This window comes from Myodes glareolus, chromosome 10 (genome assembly GCF_982192425.1).
Source record: "Myodes glareolus chromosome 10, mMyoGla1.1, whole genome shotgun sequence".
NCBI classification, from domain to species: domain Eukaryota; kingdom Metazoa; phylum Chordata; class Mammalia; order Rodentia; family Cricetidae; genus Myodes; species Myodes glareolus.
In genome coordinates, this window is record NC_142035.1 from 74,256,673 (window position 1) to 74,282,635 (window position 25,963).

Sequence of the window (25,963 nt, forward strand, 5' to 3'; positions counted from 1 at the left end):
CTGCAAAGCAGCAGCCAGTCGTCTGCGGTTTGGGGCGCAGAGAAAGCAATCACGGGAATCGAGTGTTTGTCCTCCTTCAAAGAATCCTGGAGGGTAGAGTAACGAACTCCAGGCATAGCGTTGGCAAGCCTTTCCCGCTCCGCACCCACGCGGGTGCTCGAGGGCGTAGGCCTCGTCTCCACCGCCAGGGTGTCCACGGGGCAGCCCTCGTCCAGGCGGCCCCCGAGGCCGCTGCCCAGAGCGCGGGGCGCCGAGGGGGCGGGGCGATGAGCGGGCGGAGGGCGCGGGAGGTGCATCCTGGGAAATCCAACAACATGGGGCGCCTGGGCTGCGGGCGCCGTGGCCGCCGCGAGTACCGGCTGCAGGCGCCGCCGTTCGCCTGACGTCCGAGCCGAGGCCCCGCCAGCTGCAGCCCGGTTCCTCCGGCCCAGCCTCCCTGCGCCCCCAGGCCGGCCGCGCCATGTGAGGGGCGCTCCCGCCGCCGCCTCTTCCTCCCCGCGCCTCCCTCCCGCCCCCGCCGCCTCAGACCCCGCCATGGACGCGCACTACGCGCCGGCGGGCTTCGCGGAGCCTCCCGCGCCCCCCGCCAGCGCCGCCACGCAGCAGCCCGCCGCCCCCGCCTGGGCCTACGAAGCCCGGGTCCCGACCGCCGCCTCCAGCCCCGGCTGCAGCGGCAGCAGCCCCAGCCTCAAGGCCAGGTAGAGAGGGTGGGCTCGGGGTCTCACTGGGCCAGGAAAGGCCGCGGAGGCGCCGGGGCCTGTACCACCCCTCTCGGGGCCAGGGCCGGGTGGGGACCTTCGGGGAGCCTTTTCACCAGGGACTCAGGAGAGCCGGTGGATGACTCCTGGCGGGTGGTCCGGGCTGGATGGGGGCGCAAGGGGCAGGATTCTCGCCTGGGGCGGGTCGTGGCGAGAAGCTGAAGGGAAGGTCGGGTGGGAGAGGAGGGGCTCAGTCACCCCTCGGTACTGGACTCCCACTTGGTGAAGTTTAGGTGAACTCGGTTTCTGGGGAACCGGGACTGACTCAGGGGGGAGGCCTAGCGGGACATCGCAGAGCCCCGGGCAGTGACATTCCATTGTATTGGAACCTGGGTGGCCGATAATGTGTTGGGAGCCTTGGCATGGTAAAGGTGGGGGCGATGGCGGGGACGAGGCGCGGAACCGTGTTGCTGACACTGGGGGACCTGGGATAGCTGGTCTGCAAGGGAACCCCCAGGGCGGGTCGCGAACGCTGAGCAGGGGCTGGGTGACATATGTTTGCAGTGGTGGCTCTGTTCCACGCGTTCCAAGTTGCTCTTGGGTTTCCTCTCCTTTTAACAACGGCAGGAAGTCAAGTATCCCTCTTTGCTGTCTTGTGCGGGAGGGTGACTGACTGTTTGAGGGCTGGTGGTCAGAGAAGGCTCTAAAGGTCGAAGACCCAAAATATGTTTCTCCATCTCGGCTTCATTTTGTAGCGCGGGCGTTCAAGAGTCTTTGCTCCAGCATGGCCAAAGGACCCCAAAATGTGGACTCCTGTTTGATATTTAAGCTCGCGGGAAATGTGTAGTCGTACCATACTTTGAAACGGTCCCGTTCGAATGATAAGTGGAAGGCGTGGTCTGGTTTGGAGGTTTTGGGTGCCTGGTATTTTTAAAGCCGCCTCCCCTGAACAATACTGAATCTGGTAGGTGCCGCGTCTGATTCAAGAACAGGGGAATCCTGGCTTGCTAATTAATGACTTCATCCTCAGCTACCAACAGGGAGCTTCGAAGCCTCTATGATCTCACCAGGTTTCTAAATCATTTTGACGACACGAGTGAACTTTTTGTTTCACTCTACACTTTAGAGTATTCTAATTATCTTTTTATTTTTTTGAAAATGCTGCTTTCGTGATTTAGAATAGATGTGTAAAGAGTAGCTGGTCTTTGTCTTAGATTGTATCTTGGAATTATTCTGAAAGAATGAAAAAGTCGTGCTTCAACGAAAGGATAATACACCTCAGAAAATCTTAGCCCTTTTGTTTGAAAAAGCCAAGATTTTTTTTTTTTAAAAAGTGATATTCCAGTTTTGAGCTAACTGGTGATATGCTGAGGTCTTTTAGAAATAACTCATAGTTTTGTGTTCTATGTAACTAAGCCATTTTGAAGGATTTTAGTACGAATATTTGAACCTTGATTATTTTGGGTGCTAGGGGTTTTTTTGTCATTTTACATAGAGCGTTTTCATTGTCTATGAAAATTCACAAGTTTCTCTTCAGTCAACAGCAATGTGCAGCGTTTCTTAGCTCAAGTAAAAAACTCTTCTATTAGGCAAATAGACACTGAAATGCTGCCTAGTTATTGTCTGTTATTTCTTTGAGCAGAATACCTCCTAGACAAGAAACAAAAACTGACTGGCCATATTTTCCCAATGTTATCAGAGTAACCCAGAACGACTCCCCAAGACTGTTTGAACACAAGCTTAAAAGACTTTTGTTATTTTTTTAGATGTTAGTAGCACTTAAATGCAACCCCCTTCCAATGCTTTAAAACATTTTTGGAGGGTTGTGGTCAGTTAAATTATGGCGTGCAAAATGCAGCGTTCCCCCTCCCCCACAAAACCTGCTTTGTTAACATGTTGTGTTAGGATCAGGCCATCTGTACAGGGCTGCTCACACTTCTTAATTGTACTTTACTTTTCTTCAAATCTGGCAAATGTCCTCTTTGATTTCAGTTACATCAGAAGTACTGTATCTGTAATGTGCTTTCAGAGTCCTTAAAATATCAGGCATTTTGGAAGCTTAATCATATTTTTACAATGTTTTTTAAGAGTGTTTGATAATTCATGTATCAGTTGAATGTTTTTGTCTCCCTTTTGTGGCAGTTTCTTCTGAAGGTGCAAATGAACACTAGCTGTGATGATGTAACATGGATATTTATCCAGAAAGAATTAGCTTGTCTGTCACTTTATTTCCTGTAACTTATGCAGAAACTGACAGATGGCAATGGCATTCACTTGTTACTGACATGGGATTTAACATCCTACTTTATGTCTTTGCTTCCTCCTAAAAATGCATTTTCATCACTCAGTAGGAAGGTGCCTGGGAAATCATGAGCTTGAAATGATATTTTTCTTTGATACAGCAGCTCCGTTCGATATTGCTGTTTTTTGTTTGTTTTTGGCTAGTGTTTTTTACTTTTTGAGACAAAGCTGTCCTGGAACTCACTGTGTAGACCAGGTTGGCCTCAAACTCACAAAGATCCGCATGCTTCTGCCTCCTGAGTACTGTGGGATTAAAGGTGTGCACCACCACTGATTGCTGAAAGGTTTTTTGTTTTTGTTTTTAAAAATTTATGGAGAGGATTTTGAACCCTAAATGTTCATAAAGTAACACTTGATAACTACTTGTGTAGTTTGGCAATAGGTCTTATACATTTTGGGTTGTTTGTGTCCCTCAGGTTTAGAAACCAAATGAACATACCCTTTGCCTATCATCACGACCTTTTGGGGGTTGTTTGCTTTTGTGTTTTCAGTGGTCAATATGGATGCTTTAAGAGAGAATAAGTTAAAGGGAGTAAGAAAAAGCTAATCTGCCTTTAAAATTCGGGAGCTTTATAAACCATGTAAGTGAAAGATAGGAGCTTGTATCAACCCAGAATGGAGATGAGAAGTGAAGGTGTATTTAACAGTAGCACGGCTAGACAGGCATGGAAACCTATAATCCTAGGAGAAAGAAGGTTTGTTCTGAGTTCAAGGCCAGCCTGGTTTACAATGTCTCTGCCCCACAAAAGGCAATAAGGTTTGGTGACAACACACAGAACTCCTGGGTTTCTGGACTGAGCAACTATATGGCTAGAGGTGTGGACAAAGATGAGTCTGTAAGGAGAAATAGAGGTAAGATGGGTGTAAAAGCATGAGCTCATCATTAAATGACCTTTACATAGTCAAGTAAAAGGTCAGAGAGATGGTGGAATATGTGACTAGGTTCTCACAGGAGGTTTGAACTGAAAACAGATAAGGTCATCTCCTTTGAGATGGCATTTAAAAACACATCAGTCCCAGGCTTTGAGTAAACAAGAGGGATTAGTTAGAAGAGGAATTAAAAACTAGTCAAGAACAAGGAAAAGCTGTGGGCCAGAGATGATGAAGGAGAACCAGGAAAGTGCAGTGCGATTGAAAGAAGAATGTTCAGTCCATAGCGAAAGGACATGAAATAGGATATTGGTGTTGTTTGCTAGATCAAATCTTGAAAGCTAGCTTAACTGTCATGTGAGTGAGCGGTGCCATTAGACTTAACCATGCAGCATCACAGTGTAACGGCTAAACATAGACGTTCAAAACTCAGTGCCCAAGATTAAATCTCAGCCTCATCACCTAGAAGCCTTGTGACTGCAGATGTGTCTGTGCCTTAATGTGTACCTGTACCTTAGTTTCCTCATCCATAAAAGGAAAGTGGAAAGGTTGGACAGATGGCTCAGCAGTGAAGGGCATTTGCTACTCTTGCAGAGGACCCAGGTTTGACTCAGTTTCCCCCACCACACATATGACTGCTGACAGATCTGTAATTCCAGTTCCAGGAGATTTTGATGCTCTTCTCTGGGGGCACCATACATGCACATATATTCATTCAGGTACAACACCCATACATATAAAACTGTATTTTAGAAAAACCTGTTGCAAAGGATTTTTGTGCAAAACAAATAATTATGTGTGGCTTAGAACAGTGGCTAGTACAAATTAATTGTTCATGAAATAAATGTCATCAATAGCAATAATACTGTTTCCATGAGTTAATAGTTTTTGGAGTTGTTTTGTCTTTTAAAGATTTATTTATTATGTATACAGCGTTCTGTCTGTCTATATGCTTACTCGCCAGAAGAGGGCACCAGATCTCATTACAGATGGCTGTGAGCCACCATGTGGTTGCTGGGAATTGAACTCAGGACCTCTGAAAGAGCAGTCAGTGCTCTTAACCTCTGAGCCATCTCTCCAGCTCCGAGTTAATAGTTTTTGAACTCTAATAGTAGAAGTTTGATTGAAATAACCTTTTGTTAATTTGGGATTGTCTTTTCTTATAAATTGTGCTCTTGTAAGAGCTTTTGAAAACTTGAAGGACCCTCTAGCTTTAAGACTTTAGTCCAAGCAGTCAAGAGACAGAGGCAGGTGGATCTCTCATGTTCAAGGCCAGCCTGGTCTACAGAACACGTTCCAGAACAACCAGGGATACACAGAGAAACCTTACGACTCACTCAGGCTGGCCATGTAGTTCAGTGAGTAGCTTGCTTGCCTAGCATGCTGTAGGCCTTGGGTTCAATCCCAAGTACCACATAAAAACTGCAAATGGTGACTTTGTGTGGGGTAGGTGGGAGTTGCAGTGAACAGTATAGGTGCATCTCAGTCCCCTTGCACCCTATAGCAGGGACCAAAGTGAAGAGTTTGGATGTTTGTAGTTATTGAAGTATAAGGATATGGGCCGCTGCTTGCCTTCATATTTCCTTGCTGTGTTCTCTGGAGTGAGTACTAAAGTACGTCTGCCATAGCATACATGTATTTTCTTTTATTCATTAAATTGGTATCTGAGTACCTGATAGATGTGAGATACTGTAGCCTTTATTGTCAAATATATTTCTTTAGTGAAAACTCAAGAATCTTGAACTAAATCTTGAACTAAATAAATGGCATGCATTTATTCATTCATTAGATTGTACCAAGTATCTGAGTTCAAAATATTAGACCAAGTTCTACAGGGTACTGCAGAAATAGGAAAGACACTGCCCTGCCTCTTAAATAACTTGTGATTTACAAGGGCGACAGGGTAATTAATATACTTGTTACTTCTCTGCTTCGCTTCTAAACCCTGGTGTGAGCCGGGCCTTAGAGGTCCATCCTTCTCTCTCCACTCACTCAAATTCAACTTGATATGAATGAGGTGACATTCAAAATTATATCTTTATTTCTGTACCTGGTGCCTTACATCTTCATGTGGATATCGAATAGGTGTTTCGAACATAGTAATTCTAAAGCATGATTATCTTTTCCATCTTAGTAAATGCTGCTACTGTTTACTATAATCTTCACAGAAACTGTTGTGGTTTTTTCCTGTTGCTTTCTTTGCTTCTACTTTAGGCCCTCTAAATTTTGTTCTAATTATTTGTTGTGTGTGTGAGAGTGTTTTGCCTGCATGTATGTCTGAGCACAAGGTGCATGCAGTGCTCTTACACGTCGGAGGAGGTCTAGGATCCCTTAGAACTGGAATTACAGATGGTTGTGAGTCATCGTATGGGTACTGGGAATCAAACCCAGGTCTTCTACAATAGCAGCCAGTGCTTTTAACCTGGGCCATCTCTTTAGCTCCATTCCACATTTTGTTAGGTATAGATGGGCAGAGTTAACTTTTCACAACTCAAATCAGGTGATGCATTATCTTGATTAAAGACTTCCAGTGTTCCTCAAAGTCAAACAGATCAGATCCTTGGCCTATGAGGCCCTCTGTTTGAGCCACAGCTAATTCTGAACTCTTCTCACGTGGTACCATCCCTACAGTCAGACTGACTTTTTCTCCTGAATCATGCTGAAATTATGGCTTTCTTTTCAGCTGGAGTTGTCTTTGCTTTGCTGTTTCTGGGTGGCTCAGCTCTTTCCCAGATGTTTTCCTGACTGCCCTGAAGGAGGAACCTGGAACCTGGTAGTAGTTTTCATCAGAATACAGTTTCCCCTTCACGTCATCATCTTTGAACTAATTCTACTGGTTTTCCTGTAATTTTGTGATGTTGCTACTCTTTCCCCATCTCACTAGCCCTACTACTAGAATACAAATTTCACGAGACTAGGATTCATGTAGTAATTGACAGCATAAGCTAAAGAATGGGTTTGCATTTTGACTCAATTGGTTTCAGTATGATTTTCAACAAATTTCTTATGCCTCAGTTCCTTTTATAGAATACAAATAGTTTCAGGTTCTTAAGGACTAAGTAAAGTAACTTAGAAAAGCATTTAGAACCATTCATCATACAGAACAGTGCACACCGCAACATGTATTACCAACACTGCTGCATTCTGAGTGCTAAGATACATTCAGTGAATGGAATGGCTGCTACCAGGCACACACTTTGTTTCTTTTTGGGAGAGGTACAAATATGTCTGGGAGTACTTAGATTAAAAATTGTTCCTATTTAAGATGATCATGAAACATTTAATTAAATTGCATACAAACTGACTTGTATTGTTACTGTTGCCTAATAGCAAGGGATTCACAAAAGGAGGAGCTTCCAAGTACAAGTCCCCAAGAAGAAGGACTTGGACTCTGTTCTGCTATTTCGGGGCTCTTCTTTGAACTGGCATAGCATCACTTTAGTCAGTCTGTCAGTTTGTGAAGTCTCTGGTTAAGTTGTCATTGTGGGAGGGAGACTATACATAGGTATGTTTCATTGTGGGGGCTCACCAGAGTTATACTACCACGGAGTGAGCACTATATTTTAGGGGCTTTAGAATTTATTCTCTGTAAAGATTAGGACATTTTAGAGAAGGATGATAGTGTGGATGAGTTGGCTTTTGTTTTTAACAGTTTATTTTTATTTATGTGTATATATCTCTGCAAATGTATGCCACTTGTGTGAGTGCTGGACCGTGAACTCGAGTCCTCTGGAAGAGCAGCGAGTGCTCTTAAGTTTGAGCTATCTTTCCAACCTCAACCCCCACTCCCACCAAATTTAAATAAATCCTGCTGAGTATCTGTCTCTTTCTTTCTCTCACTGTCCCTCCCTCCCTTCCTTCCTATCTTTCTTTCCAACACTTTCATTTACTTTGAAGTATTTGTTCTTAGATGGCAAGACCAGAGAAGTGTGAATTCAGTAGTTTGTTTTAGAGTCAGTAAAGAAATTTCAGAGATAAAAGATTTTAGTGAGTGGAGTGTTTATTCTCAACCTTAACTGAAAACTGTAGTATTTACTAAGTGACAGATGTCAATGCACTGGCCTAATAATTTTAGTATGTGTGTTTGCTTGCATACCTGGTACCCTCAGAGACCTGAAAAGGGTGTTGGATCCCCTGGAGTTGGAGTTACAGATGATTGTGAACTACCGTGTGGGTGCTGGGAATTGAACATGGATCCTCTGGAAGAACAGCAAGTGTTCTCAACCACTGAGTCATTTCTCTAACTCCCGTGAGTTGATTTAATAGGATCAAATTGGCAGTTAATTGCAGAATTGTTTAGAATTAGCAGAAGTAGGAAACAGATTTTGAGATGAGAGACAATGTACCACATCAGTCAAGAGGGAGGTGATAGAGATTTATAATGATGCATAATGAGTCAGTGAGCCAACTCCATCTGTAAATGTGCTCTCTTGTAAGCTTGGTGACCAGAGTTCAATCTCCAGAAACTCTCCAAAGGTGGTTGGCAGGAGAGAACTGACTCCATTAAGTTGTCCTCTGACCATCATGTGTGCCCCATCGTACGTTTGCCACTTCTACAATAAAAATTAGAAGAAAAAGGAAAGAGTCAATGAATAAAGAGACAAAAGATAAAATCACCTGAGATGGCTGGCAGTGTACATATTAAAGGATAAAGAAGGGTACATTTTAAAGCTGCATAACTAGAAAAAATGGTGCAGTGAACAAAGAAGTTTTACTACACTTAATGTTTTTATTAATTTGAGAATTTCATGCTGTATTTTGATCGTACTCATGCACCTTCTGTTGTTGGGGTTTCTGTCCTGCCCAGGTCCCGCAGTCCTTAAGTCCCAAAGGAATCATACAGAGGTCTACATTAGTTATTAAACTGATTGGCCCATTAGCTCAGGCTTCTTATTAACTCTTATAGCTTATATTAGCCCATTCTTATCTGCACTACCCACATGCCTCAGTACCTTCTTCAGTGAGGCAGTCACATCTTCTTCTGTGGCTGGGTCACAACTGAAGACCAAACCTTCTTCCCAGAATTCTCCTGTTCTTGTCATCCTGCCTCTACTTCCTGCCTGGCTGCTAGCCAATCAGCGTTTATTTAAAATATAATTGACAGGGTACAGACCGTTGTCCCACAGCATTCTCCAACCCTATTTTTTTGAGATAGGGTCTTAGTATGTAGGCTAGTTAGCCTTGAATTCTCTATATAAACCAACTGACCGTGGTTACTTATTCACAGAGATCCACTTCTCTCTACCTTCCAATTGCTGAAATTAAAAGCAGGGGCCCCTTTTATTTTTCCAAAGGTATATGTATTTTTAATGTGTGTGGGTGTTTGCCTGTATGTACGTCTGTACCGTATGTATGTACTGCTTGTGGAGGCCGAAGAGAGCATACCCCAGAACTGGAGTTACTGGAAACTGAACCTGAGTCATCTGGAAGAGCAGCCTGTGTTTTAATACTGAACCATCTTTCTAGCCTCACCACCAATGGTTTTTGTTTTGTTTTTCCCTCGAGGCAGGGTTTCTCTGTAACAACTCTGGCTGTCCTGGAACTCTGCAGACTGGCCTGCAGCCCACAGAGATCCACCTACCTCTTCCTCACAAGTGCTGGGATTAAAGTGTGCACCACCACTGCCCATCCACCATTGTTTTTTTTTAAGTGACAGAAATTGTTCGCAAGTTTGTCAGCATTTAACGTGAGTTTTGTGTTATAAAAATGTTTGTATTCATGTCATTGTGCACTCACATGTGTGCATGCTTATCTGTGCGTACATGGAGGCTAGGGTAACTGGTGTCTTCCTATTACTCTCTACCGTAGTCACTGAACCTGGAACTCATAGTTCAACTCTCTGACTGGCCAGTGAATTTTGGGGTCTGCTTCCTACAATGCTGATGTAACAGATGCATACCACCATGGTTGGCTTTTTTTTAATGGATGCTGGGAATCCAAATTCAGCTTCTCATGTTTGAATACCAAGTACTTTACCAATCTCCCTAGCCCACCACCTATTTTGAACTATGTATGCATTTTGTAAACATGCTGATTGACTTTTGTCTGTAAATGCTGTCCAACTCTTGTAGGCGGTAGAGATTTGGTGGCAATTAATATACACAAAAGGTCTTTGTTCCTAGTTAGTCATAGTTATAATTCTATCATGCTTAGGAGGAGCTTAAGTTCCAGAGCTATGTAGGGAAACCTTGTCTTAGGGAACAAAATGAAAGTTTTGTGGGGTTTTTGTTTGTTTAATTTGAGATGGAGAGTCATTTAGCTCAGGCTGGATTCACGCTGGCTGTGTAGCTGAGAATGACCTTGAACCTCTTGATCCTCCTTCCACTTCCCAAGTGTTGGGATCACTCATGAATGTGCTACCGTTGAGCTTGTTGAGCTTAATTTAATTCCCTAGCTGCTAGGAAGTCAGAGGGGCAGTTAAGTGAGAACATTTTCTCTTTGAGGAAATAGCTAAGGAAGCAGCATGTGCAATGTCCTAAGGCAAGGAGTTTGACAGTTACCTTCCCTGGTACAATCTTAGTAGTGTTCCTGCAGAGTCACCTGAGGACTTGCTGAAAATACCGGCTGCTGGCCCAGAGTTTCTCAGTCAGTACATGTGGGATACAGCCCTATAATTCCTAAGTTCCTAGATCATTCTAACTAAGGACCACACTGAGAACACTGATGTGGATCTTATCTCTCTTGGCAGCTTGGTTAAGTTAGAGCTATCTCTTCACAGAGCTTTCTTGACCACCAAATCTATTTTTAAAATGTAGGTATCTTCCTGTGGCTATGTGATTGCAGATGCTATAGAGGTGTCCACACCATAGCAGCCAGGGCACAGAAAGCTGTGATCCTCCTGATTTGAGTGCTTGGAGCCAGCGGGTCCTCTGGGAGAGCAACAGGAGAAGCAAAATCTGAATCATCTCTCCAGCCACCCCTCCCCCCATTTAAATAGAACCCTTATTTACTTTGAAGTGTATGCTTAGCTGGCTAGGAGTGAGTTTGGGGGTTTATATAGACAAAGGTTTATATAGGCAGAGATAAGGTTTTAGGAGGTGACATTCTCAGCTTTAGCTGAGAGCCAATAGCAAGTATTAGGTTCTAGGTGTTGTGCACTACTCTAATAATTTTTGTGTGTATAAACTCAGCTCCTCTCACTGTGCAATAGGTATTATTGTTAACCCATTTTATAATGAAATTGAAGCATAGAGAAGTTAGCTTTCTTAAGACCATAATGTTAAGTGGCAGAAGCAGTATTTGAACTTTGGGTGTGGGAGAATATGTTGTTAATCACAAGGTGTTTTGGTTCTTCAGGGAAATTCCTTTTGTGAGGTGGAGGATCTAGGATAAAACAGAACTGTTAAAAAGTAAAAATGTATGGTAAGGATGGAAGACTTTAAAGACGGGGCTTTGGGGCGTAGCATCTGCGCTGAGGGGTCGGCTATGCTTCCGTTTGTTTAAAAGAACTGGGATTATTTTTCCTAGAGCATACTTTTGGTAAAAGTTTTTAGACCAAGGCCATCGGTTTCTACCAAATTGAGCAATATGCGATAATATGTGGAAAATACAGAAATATTAAGGTATGTTATTATAAGTACCTTTCAGTATACAGTTTTCTATTAATTTTTTCTCAGTTTCCTATGGAACCTCCACAGATTCTGCCTTATCTTCTCATTTTTAACTGGACACACAGGTTTTTCATTATGTGTATTAATTACTTGTTGCTGTGATAAAATACTTTAAAAGACATTTTAAGGAAGCGTTTGTTTTGGGTTATGATCAAGACTTTCAGGGAAGATCTGGTGGCAGAAGCAGGTGGAGGCATCCACAGGGAATGTGATTCATTCTTAGAGCCCACCCCACAGAAAGGTACTACTCATGTTTAGGGTGGATGTTCCCTGTGGTGATACTTTGTCTGTGTTTCAACAAATAATTAAAGCTTGCCTGAAGATCAGAGTGCAGAGATAAGCCACTAGAGGTCAGGGAGTAGTGACACACACTTTTAATCCCAGGATTCAGGAAACAGGCAGGTGGATCTCTGTTAGTTCTAGGCCACCCTGGACTGTAGGAAATTGAGCCACTCTAAAAGAGAAACAGCCAAGTGATGGTGGCTCATGCCTTTCATCCCAACGCTAGGGAGGTGGAGACAAGAAGGGATATGGCTGGGCAGAGAGGAATATAAGGCTGAAGGAGACCGAACTCGAATGCAGTCTGCAGATCTAGTCTGAGGATGCAGTCTGCAGATGCAGTCTGAGGTTTGGTAGAGAGACATTCAGTCTGATGATTTGTAGAGACAGGTTCACCTCTTTAGTCTGAGCACTACTGGCAGAGGTAAGAACTCTAGTGACTGGCTGCTCTGCTTCTCTGATCCTTCAGCTTTCACCCCTGATAACTGACTCCAACTTTTTATTATTAAAACCAGTTAGAATTCATACTACATCTTCCTATCTTGATTGATCTAGATAATCCCTCACAGACATACTCAGAAACTTGTGTTAAATTTGATTTGATTCAAAAATCTCATCAAATTGACAATGAAGTGGACCGTTACAATTCTTCCCCTTGTCAACTTGACAACTTTTGAACATCACTTTTAAGTTAATGCCTTTCCACTCCATATACCTATAGGCTCATCACCATCTCACTGAAAAATGAATTCAGTCCAACTTCAAACGTGCCATGGTATTTAACAGTTCCAACATTGTTTAAAAGTCCAAAGTCCAGATCTTATCTGAGATTCAAGGCACTCTTACTGTGAGTGCCTATAAACTGAAAAAGTTACACTCCACTGACGATAAACGTTCTCATTCCAATAAGGAAGAACAGGGCACAGTAAGAACTGTGGGATCAAAGCAAGACCAAAACCCAGCCAGGGAAAAAAGCGGATCCTGCAGCTAAACTATAAATTTTGAAGGCGTGTGCTAGCTTTCCATTACTGTGACAGAATACCTAATTACAGCATATTAATTCATGAGAAAAAATTTATTCTGGCTCATGATTTCAGTTCATGATAGCTTAAACCTTGAGCCTGTGATGCCACAAAACTTCTTGGCAGGAAATGTGGTAGATTCAAAGCCACTCACTTCTTGCTAGAAAGTAAAATTGAGAGGGGAGTCAAGTTTCATTATGCACTTCAAAGGGACATCCCCAGTGACATAATTTTTTTAAGGCTCCTCTCCCTTGACATTTAAGATCAATACCGGGGGCTGAGGGAAGGCTTTGCAGTTAAAAGGCACTGTTCCTCTTGCATAGGACCCAGGTTTGGTTCCCAACACCCACATTCTGCTCACAACTATCCTATAATTCTAGTCCCAGGCTCTCTTCTGACCTCCCCAGGCACGCAAGTGTGTAGATAGACACATGCAAGTAAAATACTCATATACATTGTGGTGGTTTGAATAAAAATGGCTCTATAGGCTCATAGGGAGTGGCACTATTAGGAGGCATGACTTTGTTGGAGCAGTTATGGCCTTGTTGCAGGAAATGTGTCACTGTTGGGGCAGGCTTTCATGTTTCCTATGCTCAAGATACTGGTCAGTGTCACAGTCCACTGCCTATTGCCCGTATATCAAGGTGTAGCTAGCTGTGGTGAAATGTTTGTATACTGTGTAAAGATAGAGTGATGTGATTGGTTTAGTAAAGAGCTGAACAGCCAATAGCTAGGCAGTACTTCTGGGCAGAAAGAAAAAAGTAAGAGGAGATAATCAAGGTGCACAGAAGATGCCTGGAGACACGGAGAGGAAACAGGAGGTGCAAGATGGAAGAGAGGTAATGTCATTGTTAGGACCTAGATTAATATAAATGGATTAATTTAAAAGAGCTAGTTAGGAACAAATCTAAACTATAGGCTGAGCTTTCATAATTTCATAATTAGTAAGAAGTCTCTGTCATTTGGGAACTGACTGGTGGGACAGAAGAGAACTTGTTACAGCCACCATCATGACTACCTGCACATCACCATGCTCCCACCATGATGATAATGGACTGAACCTGAAATGGTAAGCCACCACCTCAATTAAATGTTGTTCTTTATAAGAATTGCTGTGGTTGTGGTGTCTCCTCACAGCAATAGAAACCGTAACCTTATGTCTATACATAAAATATAAAATCTGATTTTTGTTTTGTTTTTGAAACAGGCTTTCTCTATAATAGCCCTGGCTATCCTAGAACTTGCTTTGTAGACCTGACTGGCCTTGAACTCACAGAGATCCACCTGCCTTTGCCTTCCAAGGCAAGGATTAAAGGTGTACACCACTACTGCCCAGCTCTATAATTATAATTTTTTTTTTAAATATCAAATGGTGAGATGGGTGTCTCACTATTGTAGCCCTGGATGGCCTTGAACTCATAAGAGATCATCCTGCCTCTGCTTCCCAAGTGCTGGGGTTCAAGTACTCAACCACCATGCCCAGCTTAATTTTATTACACTTTTTATATGTATGTATATGGATATGTGTGCCACAGTACTTGTGTGATCAGAGAACAACATGCAAGAAATAGTTCTTAACTTGCTGAGCCATCTCTCTGGCCCTGATTATCTTTTTCTATTGTAGCTACAGTACCTTGTAATTCTGTATATTTGTTGATTAAAGAAAAAAAAATGTATGCTTCTCTACTATGTACTTGTTTTTATTATATTTTGTAGACTAAACAATTGTATGTTGTGTAGTCTAATATTTTATGGCAGAAATCTTGTGTGTGTGGCAAAAATCCTTATGCTAGTATGTTTTACATGTGTATATTGAATAAACATAGGTTCTTGAGTTAAAATTTTCCCTTAGTAAAAATTTTGAACATAACCAAATAAGTACATAAGAAATATTTTATAGCTGCAGTTCCAGTCTAGGAGCTTTGTATAAATAAATATATATAATATATTAAAGCATTTTTTTCCTTTTTAAGGTTTATTTATTTGTGTGTGTGTGTGTGTGTGTGTGTGTGTACAACAGTTGTACCCTCAAAAGACAGAAGGAGGGGTATCCCCTGGAACTGTAGTTATAAGCTACCTTTGTCAAAGTCTCTGAAAGAACAGTATACATTCCTCCTCCTCCTCCTCTTCCTCCTTCTCCTTATCTCCTTCTTCTCCTTTTTTTGCACTGGTGTGAAGGTTTTGCATTTGGGGTTGCAGACAGTTGTGGATGCTGGGAATTGTGCCCAGGCCCTCTGGGAGAGCAACCAGCTCTCTTAACCACTGAACTATCTCTCCAGCCCCAGCAGTATACACTTTTGACCACTGACTCATCTCTTCAATTTTCCCCTCGCCCTGTGTTTTATTTTCAAATTTTTACTTAGAGAGAACACAAACCTCCTTATATATGTGTACCACATGTCACCTGATTTAATTTGATAGGCATTGAACCCAGGTCCACTACAACTGCTGAGCCATCTCTCCTCCCTTTCTGCCCTTTTTACGTGTGTGTGTGTGTCTGTGTCTGTGTCTGTCTGTCTGTCTGTCTGGGATTAAAGATATGCACACCACCACCTGTTACCTCATAAGAGTTTTTAAACAAAGAAATTTAAGATCAAAACTAAATAGAGGCCAGGCAGTGGTGGTGCACGCCTTTAATCCCAGTACTCAGGAGGCAGAGACAGGCAGATCTCTGAGTTCGAGGCCATCCTGGTCTACAAGAGCTAGTTTCCAGCTTCAGAAAAACCCTGTCTTGAAAACCAAAAACAAACAAACAAACAAACAAAAAAACTAAATTAAACAGACTTGAAAACCAAAAAAAAAAAGACAATTAGATATAGACCATAAATTGTCATTTTACACATGTTTTTTTCTTGCTTACTCTCAACTTTTCCTATGTCCTTTCTACCATTATTTTGTTTCTTGCTCTAGTTGACTTTGCTTTGTCCTAGCCTCTGATCCACAGGAGGGTAGAGAGGAGCTATATAATATAATTACATGATTAACATGTACATATTTTGGTTATGGTTACTCCCCAGTTTCTGTGTCTGAGCTCAGTGTAGAATTTATAAGTTTTGGAGATAACAATTCCTAGTTTAGTTCTGCTTTCTCATTCTCTTTGTGGGTTCATTTGTTATCTGTTCCTAAATCTGTATTTTTTGTGATTGACTGTAAAAGTGCAAACTGTGGTCTAGCAGTGTTGGCGCACGCCTTTAATCCCAGCACTCGGGAGGCAGAGGCAGATGGATCCTTGTAAGTTCGAGGCCATCATGTCTATAGAGCGAGGTCCAGGATGGCCAGAGCTGTTACAAGAGAAACCCTGTCTCACACACCCCGCCCCCCCACCAAACAAACAAACAAAAAACCCTGTGAATGGTGACTTGTTTTCTTTAGATAGAATAAACATGGTCCCTCTAATGTTTCCACATTACCTCTCTATGTAGACCAGACGGTTTAGAACTCAAAGAAATTGAGCCAGGCAGCAGTGACACACACCTTTAATCCAAGCCCTCAGGAGGCAGAGGCATGCGGATCTCTGTGAGCTCGAAAACCAGCCTCGTCTACGAGTTTCAGGAGAGGCTCCAAGGCTTACAAAATACTTCTTACGTGTTTAATCAGTTTACTTGTTTTTCCATCAGCACACAGGCTGCGTTTTAATCTCCTGTTTAGCCAGCAAGTGCAGCTCCACAGTTACTGACCCGCTTTTCTGTCAGTGCTCAGGCTGCTCAGGCTGCAGCCTGCTGGGAATTTTGTTCCTGAAGGCAGTGGCTGTATTGCTGCTGCTAAATATAGCTTTTAATTAAATCTGTCATTCTCTTTATCAGTAAGACATGGGAATCAAAGGCTGGGGTGAAAACCTGCTAGCTCAGAGAGGTTGAGTAGCAACTAGCTGACCTTCTCTCTTTGCCAGCATCTCCAAAAAGAGAGTGTCCTTGTGCTCCACCAAAATAAAAGAACCCACGCTACACTAAGTCCCTCCCTACTTCTTCCTGTGCATCTCTCTACTGACTTACAGATAACCTTTGACACTATGAATACTTTATGTCAACTAAGTGCTAACTCGGCTTTCTGACCCAAGCTTAATTTTACTTATTTAAACTCAAACTCCAGGTTTACAGTGTGATCAAATATCCCACAACATTTACTCTCACAACATCCTGGCAGGGCCAGGATATATTTTATAGTTGAGGAAATGAAAGCTTGTGTGGTTAGCCTCAAGTCACAGAATTTGTGTAGGCTGCACCCTGAGAGATAGTGACTGCACAGAGTGGACCAAGTAGTTGATCCAGTAGTTGATGGAACCAGATGCAGAGATTCACAGCCAAGCACCAGACTGAGCTCCAAGAATCCAGTTGAAGAGAGGGAGGATGAAATATATGAACAAAGGTGTAACACCTGCATCAGTTCGCACACCACTGTACCATACATGAGCCGGGCAAGGGCCTGGAGATTGAAAGAACACACAAGAAACCTGGGTCATTCGAAAGGAGATCAAATTTAGGGAAAACCTTAAATACCTAGCGGCTGCACAGTGGAATACCCCCCAGGCAGGCGGGAAATTACCATGCCCAAGGTGGAGTCAACAATGCCCGATAGCTAGCTAATCACCAGGCAGGGCAGAGGGAGCACAGGAACAAACAGAATGTTTTAGCTGGCTGACCAGAAACTGTCCTCGAGATGAACCCCAGGAGCAGGGGTAGACACATGGACCTTACACAAGGAGATCAAGATCATGATGGAGAAATCTAGAGACAGCTGAACCACGCTTATGGAAACTCATGAACTCTAGACTGGCAGCTGTGACTCCTCCATGGGACTCAACTAGGTCCTCCATATGTGGGAGACAGTGGGACCAGGATATTGCCCTAGTGCATGAGCTAGTTTATTGGAGCCCATTCCCTATGTTGAGATGCCATGCTCAGCCTTAATGCAGGGGGGAGCTGTATGCTTTAATAAAGCTTGCCTGAGGATCAGAGTGCAGAGCTAAGCCAGTAGAGACCAGGCAGTGGTGGCACATACCTTTAATCCCAGGACTCGGGAGACAGAGGCAGGAGGATCTCTCTGAGTTTAAGGCCACCCTGGACTACATGAGATTGAATCTGTCTAAAAGAGAAGCAGCTCGCACAAAGGTGATTCCAACACTTGGGCTCGTACGTCTTTAATCCCAGCACTAAGGAGGTGGAGACAGCAATGATATGACTGAGTGGAGAGAGGAATATAAGGTGGAAGGAGACAGAAGCTCAGTCTGAGGTTCACTCCTGCAGTTAGAGAACAAAGTTTGAGGAACAGTCTGAGAACAGGATCACCCCTTCGGTCTGAGCATTGGTAGAGGTAAAAGTCTCTCTAGTGGCTGGCTGCACTGCTTCTCTGATTCTTCAACTTTCACCCCCTAACTCTGGGCTTTATTATTAAGAACAATTAGAATTTGTGCTACAGGGAAGAACTTGATCCTGCCTTAACTTAATGTGTCAGACTTCGTTGACTCCCCATGGAAGCCCTTACCCATTGATTGGGAGGAGTAAATGGGAGGTGAGCTGGGCAGGGGGTGAGGGGAAGGCATAAGGAGGATTGGAAGGGAGAAGTGTAGTTGGAATATAAAATGTAATTTAAAAAAGACCTGCAGTCTAGTTGCAGAACCTGTACATTAAAAAACAAAAACAGAACCCAATAAAATACTTGTTGCAGAGATTCTTAATTATTTTTCATATTTTTAAATAAATAATCATTCTTAAGCTATAGGGCTTTGTTCTTTTAAGTCTCAGCCATGGTTAGCTAAGACAGTTTTGTAGAATGTTTGACTTGTAAGTGTGCTGCACATTTTAGGGCACAAAACAAGGTTAATTCAGTAGGTTTAGTGTTTATGTTTGTTCAGATTTGAAGGATTTATTTGTGTGTGTGTGTTGTATGTGTTGTGTGGTGGTATGTGCTTGTGTAAGTGAGGTACTCAGTTCAGAAGAGGAAGTCAGCATCAGATCTGGAGATGGAATTACAGCCAGTTGTGAGCTTGGGGTGCTGGATCCAAATTCAGGTCCTATGTTACCTCTCAACAGCTGAGCCATCTCCTTCCCAAGACTTTTTTAATTGAGAAAATATTTTGTTTTGCTTGTATGTATGTGTGTGCCTGGTGCCCATAGAAGCCAGAGGAAGGTGTCAGAAACCCTGGTTACCTGGAATTACAAATTGTGAGCATGCTGGGACCTGAACCCTGGTCTTCTGCAAGAACATCAAGTGTTAATCACTTAGCTGTCTCTCCATTCCCAAATTTTATACTGAAAAATAGAGAGAATGTTTATTTTAATTGAAAATGTTAGAACTATGAGGAACTTTGGGCCTTAGAGCAGAGAACCAGTGCTCGAGAAGCCATAGACTCCGCTCAGAGTTGCAGCGGCAGCTGTGAAATCAGGACCAAGACTTGGGCTCCTGACTGCAGTCCCGGGTTTTTATCTTCCTCAGCCATGGAAAGATGATATTGCAAAGGATTGAGAGAAATGAACTTTAAAGAAAATGTTGTTCTTTGTATTCTAGTTTCCAGTGGCTAAATTCTTTAACACAAAGAGAACAAAGTGACATAATTTCTTAGAACAAAATCAATCATTGATTGCTTAAGAAACTTAACACTTGTATGCAAGTTCTAGCTTGTTATCTAGGATTCAACGCATTTCACAGGGCTTTTGATTAATTGATTTTTAAACTTGGAATGTGCTTTATTCCTTAAGCATTATAAACATAGAGTTAGGCTACCAAGGGAAGGCTTAGCAGATAAAGATGCTTGCTGTACAATCCTGAATTTCAATTCCAGAACCCATTTAAAACTATAGGGAAGTTGTAGAGAACAAACCTCACAGATGTCCTTGACCTCCACGTAGGTATTGTGGCATCCCCCACGTCACAATAGTCATTCATTAATGGAACTTAGTGTTCTCGGTTAGCGCTAATTGGATTAAAACTTTAGGGAAAGATTATACTTAAAACAGGCTAAAGTGGCAATTAAGTAATGGTTTTGGTTTTGAGGAGAAAATTTTATTAAGTTTAAATGACAGCAACTAAAGAAAGACAGTAGTTTCTCATTCAAGGTTTTGGGTCCCTCCCATTCATTATTGTGTGTTGTAGGTGGACTTTTCTTTCCCACAAGCCCAAATAATCAACACAGAGACTTAATTGTAAATGCTTGGTTGATAGCTCAGGCTTGTTACAAGCTAACTTTTCATTTAAATTCACCCATATTTCTTATATACCCTCTGCCACATGGCTCATGGCTTATTGCCTCATTTTCTGTATGTCCTGCTTCCTTTTCATCTGTCTGGTGCCTCCTGACCCCACCCTTCTTTCTTCCAGAATTCTCTCTGCCTGGAAAATCCTAGCTGTCAATCAACTGTTAAACCAATTTGAGTGACAAATTTTTACAGTCCAGTGTACCAAAAGGACCATTCCACAGCAGTGTGGAATGGAGATGGAGGACTGGGACACATCTCTTTGTACATTCTCTTTTCTAGGCCTCAGCTCAAGGTAATGTTTACTGTGGTGGTGGTGGTGGTAATAAAGGTCTTAGGAAAGGCTATATGGAACCTTAAATACTTATACATCTTTTTCTAAGCTGATCCAAATACAGGAATTAGAAACAGTATCTGTGTTCTGAAGAAGTTTTTTTCACTCTATAGTTAAGAAAAAACAAATTGGCCATTGTTTAAAACTACTAGGAGTGGTACTTTTTTTGTGGTGTCTCCTCAGCCATTGGCTGTCAGAAACTCACTAAAATGGACTATGAGCGAAAGCTTGTTAGGTTCTGTGAGAAGTAAGTACATGGCCACAGGAGTAACTGCGAATGCTCTGGGTGAAGAGTGGAAGGTTGTGTCATCTGGATCAGTGTGGGAATGACAAACAAGGGGTTTTGACCTATGGCACAGTGTGCCTGCTGTTGAATAAGGTTCATTCTTGTTATAAGACCAAGGAGAACTGGAGAGAGGAGGTGCAAATCTGTTTGAGGATGCATTGTGGATGCCACTCTGAGTGTTCTCAATTTGGTTTCCTGGACTGAGAGATACTACTGTGCCTCGTTGGCTGGGACCTAAAAGAGCTAGTAGAATTAGAAAGTCTTTTAATCTTTCTAAATTATGTCCTCCAATACGTTTCCAAAAAGCCCTTAAATAAAGACGATAAGAAACCCAGGACTAAAGCACCCATGATTCGTTGTCTTGTTATTCCACATGTCCTGCAATAAATATGTGATGAATAGCTCTACAGAAACAACGTAGTAAGAAAAGCAAGGAGGCTTCAGAGTGTGCTAAGCTTTTGGCCAAGATAATGAAGGCAGCCAAAGAAAAACACCAGAAACAGATTGCCAAGAGATGTAGACTGTCCTCTCTGAGGGATTCTGCTTCTAAGTCTGAGTCCTGTAGTGATATTTTAATAAAGCTTGCTTGAAGACCAGAGTGCAGAGCTAAACCGCTAGTTAGCCATAGAGGACAGGCAGTGGTGGCCACACATTTAATCTCTAGTGTCCTGGCTGCTTTGTATTTCTGATCTTCATCTTGAATTCCAGTATGTGTCTCTGGGTTTTTATTATTCATCTGTAAAGTCCAGTCAAAAGTAAGTCTCTTACAAGTAACAATCGTATCTTGAAGGAAAAAAATTACTAGGAGTAGTGCACAACCAGCGAAGTGTAGTTCACTCCTGTAGTTCTATCAGTGGAGAGGCTGAGTCAAGAGAGGCCCCAAGTTCAATACCAGCCTGAGCTACAATAGAGTCATGCTGTTGCAACAAAATCAGCTTCAAGGACTACAGACTGGTAGCTCATTAGAATGTTTAGCCTTCTGAAAATTTATTTTAAAACTGTACAGATATATACAGAGTAATTAATTTTTGTGATAGGGATTTGTCTTAGGATTTATTTTTGTGATAAAAAACTATGACCAAAAACAACTTGGGGAGCAAAGATTTCATTTTAGTTTGTCTCAATCACATTCCATCTTGAGTGGAAGTCAGGGCAGGAACCTGGGGTCAGAAACTGAAGCAGAAACTGTAGAACTCTGCTTACTGGCTGCTCTACATGGATTGCTCAGCGTGTTTTCTTATACAATTCAGGATCGCCTGCCCAAGAGAGGCACTACCCACAGTGAACTGTGCCTCCCCACAATAATAGTTATTGAGGAAAATGCCCTAAAGGTTTGCCCATGGACAATCGGATATAGGTATTTTCTCAACTGGGGTTTTGCTTCCCAAATAATTCTAATTTATGTCAAGTTAACAAAAAAACAGGCAAAGGATAAAACTCATATCCTTGCACACATACTAGGCAAAGCCCCCAATCCAAGTGTTTTTTGTTGATTTCCCAGTGCTGGTATTCCAAACAAGGAATGGTGTATATTGAACAAGTATTGTGCAAATGAGCTATTTTATATCCCCAACTCTGTGTATACATGTTTAAAAAATGATTATGCAGTGTGTAGAGATGGGCCAGCCACAGGAGACTGACGTGTGTGCAGTAAGGCAGATCTACCATAGACTGTCTTCTTACTGATAATGTTGCACAGAAACAGTTAGCAGTGGTCACTGGATGGTCACAGGTTGTACAGCTGTCAGTATTGTCCAATTCTAAAGTATTTTTCTTATTCCATAAGGAACCACATTCCTATTAGCTGCTGCTTCCTGTTCTGTCCTAGCCCCAGTCCCTGACAAGCAGTGATTTTGTCTCTCCATGGTTTTGCTTACTTGGGAAATTTCATACAAATGGAATTTTGTATGACCTCATCTCTTTTGTGTTTGGTTTCTGCTTAGTGTTTTCCATGTTCATCCTTTTTGTGTCTGAATGGGGTACCATTTTATGTCTGTCTCACATTTTGTTTATTCATTTATTAGTTGGTGGGCTTAAAGTTTGTTTTTGTTAGGAAAATGCTACCAACATTCATGTGGTTTTGTGTGAATCTTTCATGTCTCTTGAGAGTAGAATTGCTGAACCATAGAGTGAAAGGAGCATGGGGTTTAATTGATCTTAATTCTGTGAACTGTTGTTAATTAAAAACTAACTTTATACCATATATAATCTTTGTTCATTCAAATAGTTACCAAATACAAAACTGCAGTCCAAGTGTCCTGGTGCACACCTTTAATGCCAAGATTTAGGGACCAAAGATTGGCAGATCTCTGCCTTTAAGACTGTATAGTAAAACCCTGTCTTACACACAGCTGGATCTCTGTGAGTTTGAGGTCAGCCTTGTCTACATAGTTCCAGGACAGTCCGGGCTACACAGAAACCCTGTCTTGAAACCACCACACACATACACAGCTGGGCACAGGCAACCAGGATCTCTGAGTTTGAGGCCATCCTAGTCTACAAAGAGAGCTCCAGGACTATATGTAGAGATCTCTCTCCAACTCTTATCTCCTCCAAGAAAGAAAAATAATGTAACTTGAAATAATTTGTTTAAATACACACAAAACAAAAAATACCTAATTTATAAATAAATTAATAAATTTATTAATAAAATTTGGGAAAGCATTTTTCAATGATATTTGTTGTATTGCTTTTTGTAACTTAATTTTATTTTGAGTATTGCTTCTGTGTATGTGTGTGTGTGTGTGTGTGTGTGTGTGTATGTGTACCACATGAGTGCTGGTGCAAAAGTGCCAGGTTATTAATTTGGATATGAGCTGACCCCGTGGCTTCATGTTTGAATTTTAGGTTCCCAACATTTAGCAAGATGCCTGTCAACTGAGTAGATGCTTAGTCAATGTTACTGAACATAAAATTTTAATTACTTGTAAGAATCTACAGTGTTATCAAATATAAATCTTTGTGCTAATGATAAAGCAGTGAACAGAGCAAAGACCTTGTTCTTGTGGAGTTGACATGTTTGTTAATTATCTAATAAGCAAACCAGGAAAGGTATAGTATAATGAATATTAGTAATCTTGTGGAGAAAAATAAAAGAGGGTTGGGGAATGAGAAGAAAGAATGGGGGAAATAATAGTAATATACCCCTTGCCCCAGCCGCTTGGAAGCCTGAGTTGGGAGAATCATGAGTTTGAGGTTAATTTAGACTGTATAGGAGAAGATACTTACAAAAGTCAAGGCCTAGGAATGTAGCTTAGTGTTATGTGTTTGCCTGGTGTGTTCATCCCCTGGATTCAGTCTAATGTTTGTGGATTCAGTCTAATGTTTGTCTATGTGTGTGAGGAAGGAGAATCCCAGCTATTTATATCATGTTCAAAAAATTAGCTCCAAGTGGAATCTGAAATCCAGATGTTTTGAACATTGCATAATCCTCACACATTTGTTGATGTTAGAGTGTTTGAATTTTGGATTATATATTTTCAGTTTCTAAAAGTATGCAGATAGTTCAAAAATCATAGACACTCTGAAGTATTTTCTTAATTTTACAATCTAGAATCACCAGGGGAAAGTCTCCAAGAGGGATTGTGTAGATCAGTTTGGCACCTGTGTGTGTGAAGGCGGGGAGGGTCTTTATTAGGTTAATTGATGTAAGTAGGCGTCACCACACCCTGGGTCTGGGTCCTGGAGGAGATGGCTAGCTGAGCAGCATATTCTCTGCTCCTGACTGTGGGTGGGACTAACTGCTCCAAGTTCCTGCTACCATGACTTTTCTGAAATGATGGGCTTGTGAACTAAAATAGACCCTTTTTCTTCTAAGTTGCAGGGTATTTTGTCACAGCAATAAAAGAAATTAAGAGTATCTTTCCACTTTTTCTTTCCTGCTGAGAGTTTGAATGGATGTTAAATACACTACCATCTACACCCTCAGTTCCTGTTGTTAGAGACTAATGAGCTATCCAAGTTGTACTCTTAAAATTTTCAAAAGAAAACTAAAGGGAGAAAAAATACGTTGAGACACTGGGTTAGATAAAGATTTTTACTTTAGCGGATGGTGATGTGGTGCACATGAGAGGAAGAGACAGGTGGACAGGTGGACCTCTGTGAGTTCAAGGCCAGCCAGGTCTACAAGAGCTAATTCTAGGACAGGCTCCAAAGCTACAGAGAAACTCTATCTCAGGAGAAAATATATATATTTCAGCCAAATGTCAAAATGTATTTAAATTAACACTGATATTTTGAAGATATTTTTAGAAAAATGAAAGCTATGGGTTGGGATAAAATATTTGTATCTGACCAAGGAATTGATTTTTGTTCTTGTTTGTTTTGTTTTTTTGAGGGAGGGTTTTACTCTAACCCTGGCTGTCCTGATTCTTGTTTTCTCTTCTCCAGTAGCCCTTTTAGGGTCTCACTGTTCAAGACTCTGGCTGGTCTTGAACTCACAGAGACCAACAAAAGAGGGTAAGGTGGGTATGGATATAATTGAGCATACACACCTTTAATCTCAGCACTTGGAAGAAAAGGCATGTAGTCAGATTTTTTCTTTGTGCTGACAGCTCACAGAAAATGGCATGAAGATTTATTATTAATTATGAAAGTTCGGCCTATAGCTTAATGCTTGTTCCTAAATAGTTTTTATAACTTAAATAACTCATTTATATTAGTCTATGTTCTGTCACTGGCATTACTTCTCTCTTATCTTGTACCTCTTGTTTACTCTCTCTGTCTCCTGGCATCTCCACCTTTCTCCTTCCCAGATTCTCTCTGTCCCCGGAAGTCCTGCCTAACATCTTCTTACCTAGCTATTGGCCATTTAGCTCTTTATTAAACCAGTCAGAAGATACATTGGCAAACACACGTCTTTGCAGTGTAAACAAATATTCTGCAACACAGGCAGGTGGATTTCTGTGACTTTGAGGGTAGCCTGGTCTACATAGAGAATTTCAGATCAGTTAGTACTATAGCAAGACACTGTCTCAAAGGATGGAAGGAAGAAAGAAAGATACATTATACACTAGAAAATCATTACGAAGCCCATTGCTTTGTACACTTAATATATTCTAATAATTTTTAAACGCAGCTTATTTCTGAAAATTTTACACTTACAATTTTCCTCCTAAGGTTGACTGTGAATAAGTAAAATATGAAACTGCAAAACAATCTGAATAAAACTGGGGAAAAGATTTGTGTTTTGGTTTTGCTAAGACAGGATCTCACTTTAACCCTTGCTGGCCTAGAATTTACAAAGATCCTTCTTCTCCCTCCCATGCCTGGCCTGGGCAAAACACTTGGGTAAAACTTTGTTTCTTGTATTCTCTGGATATTCTCTGCCAGGTGAGGATCCTGCTCTGTAGGTCAGCTATTTGCTCTGGTGAC

The 25,963-nt window shown here is 41.8% G+C and overlaps 1 protein-coding gene across 4 annotated transcripts in view; it reads left to right on the top strand.

Moving 5' to 3' along the window:
* The first annotated feature begins 388 nt into the window (after positions 1 to 388).
* Positions 389 to 25,963, top strand: part of Qser1 (glutamine and serine rich 1) — a 67,869-nt gene continuing 42,294 nt past the window's right edge. For 2 of the 4 annotated variants that reach the window (XM_048443673.3, XM_085696710.2), the window contains exon 1: positions 389 to 698. In XM_048443673.3, the coding sequence (XP_048299630.3) occupies positions 535 to 698 (164 nt within the window). In that variant the 5' untranslated portion in view covers positions 389 to 534. Of the gene's footprint in view, positions 699 to 7,859; positions 13,620 to 13,725; positions 13,850 to 20,136; positions 20,266 to 25,963 lie in introns of those variants that run through there. The other 2 variants (XM_048443672.3, XM_048443671.3) reach the window with 2 other exon arrangements.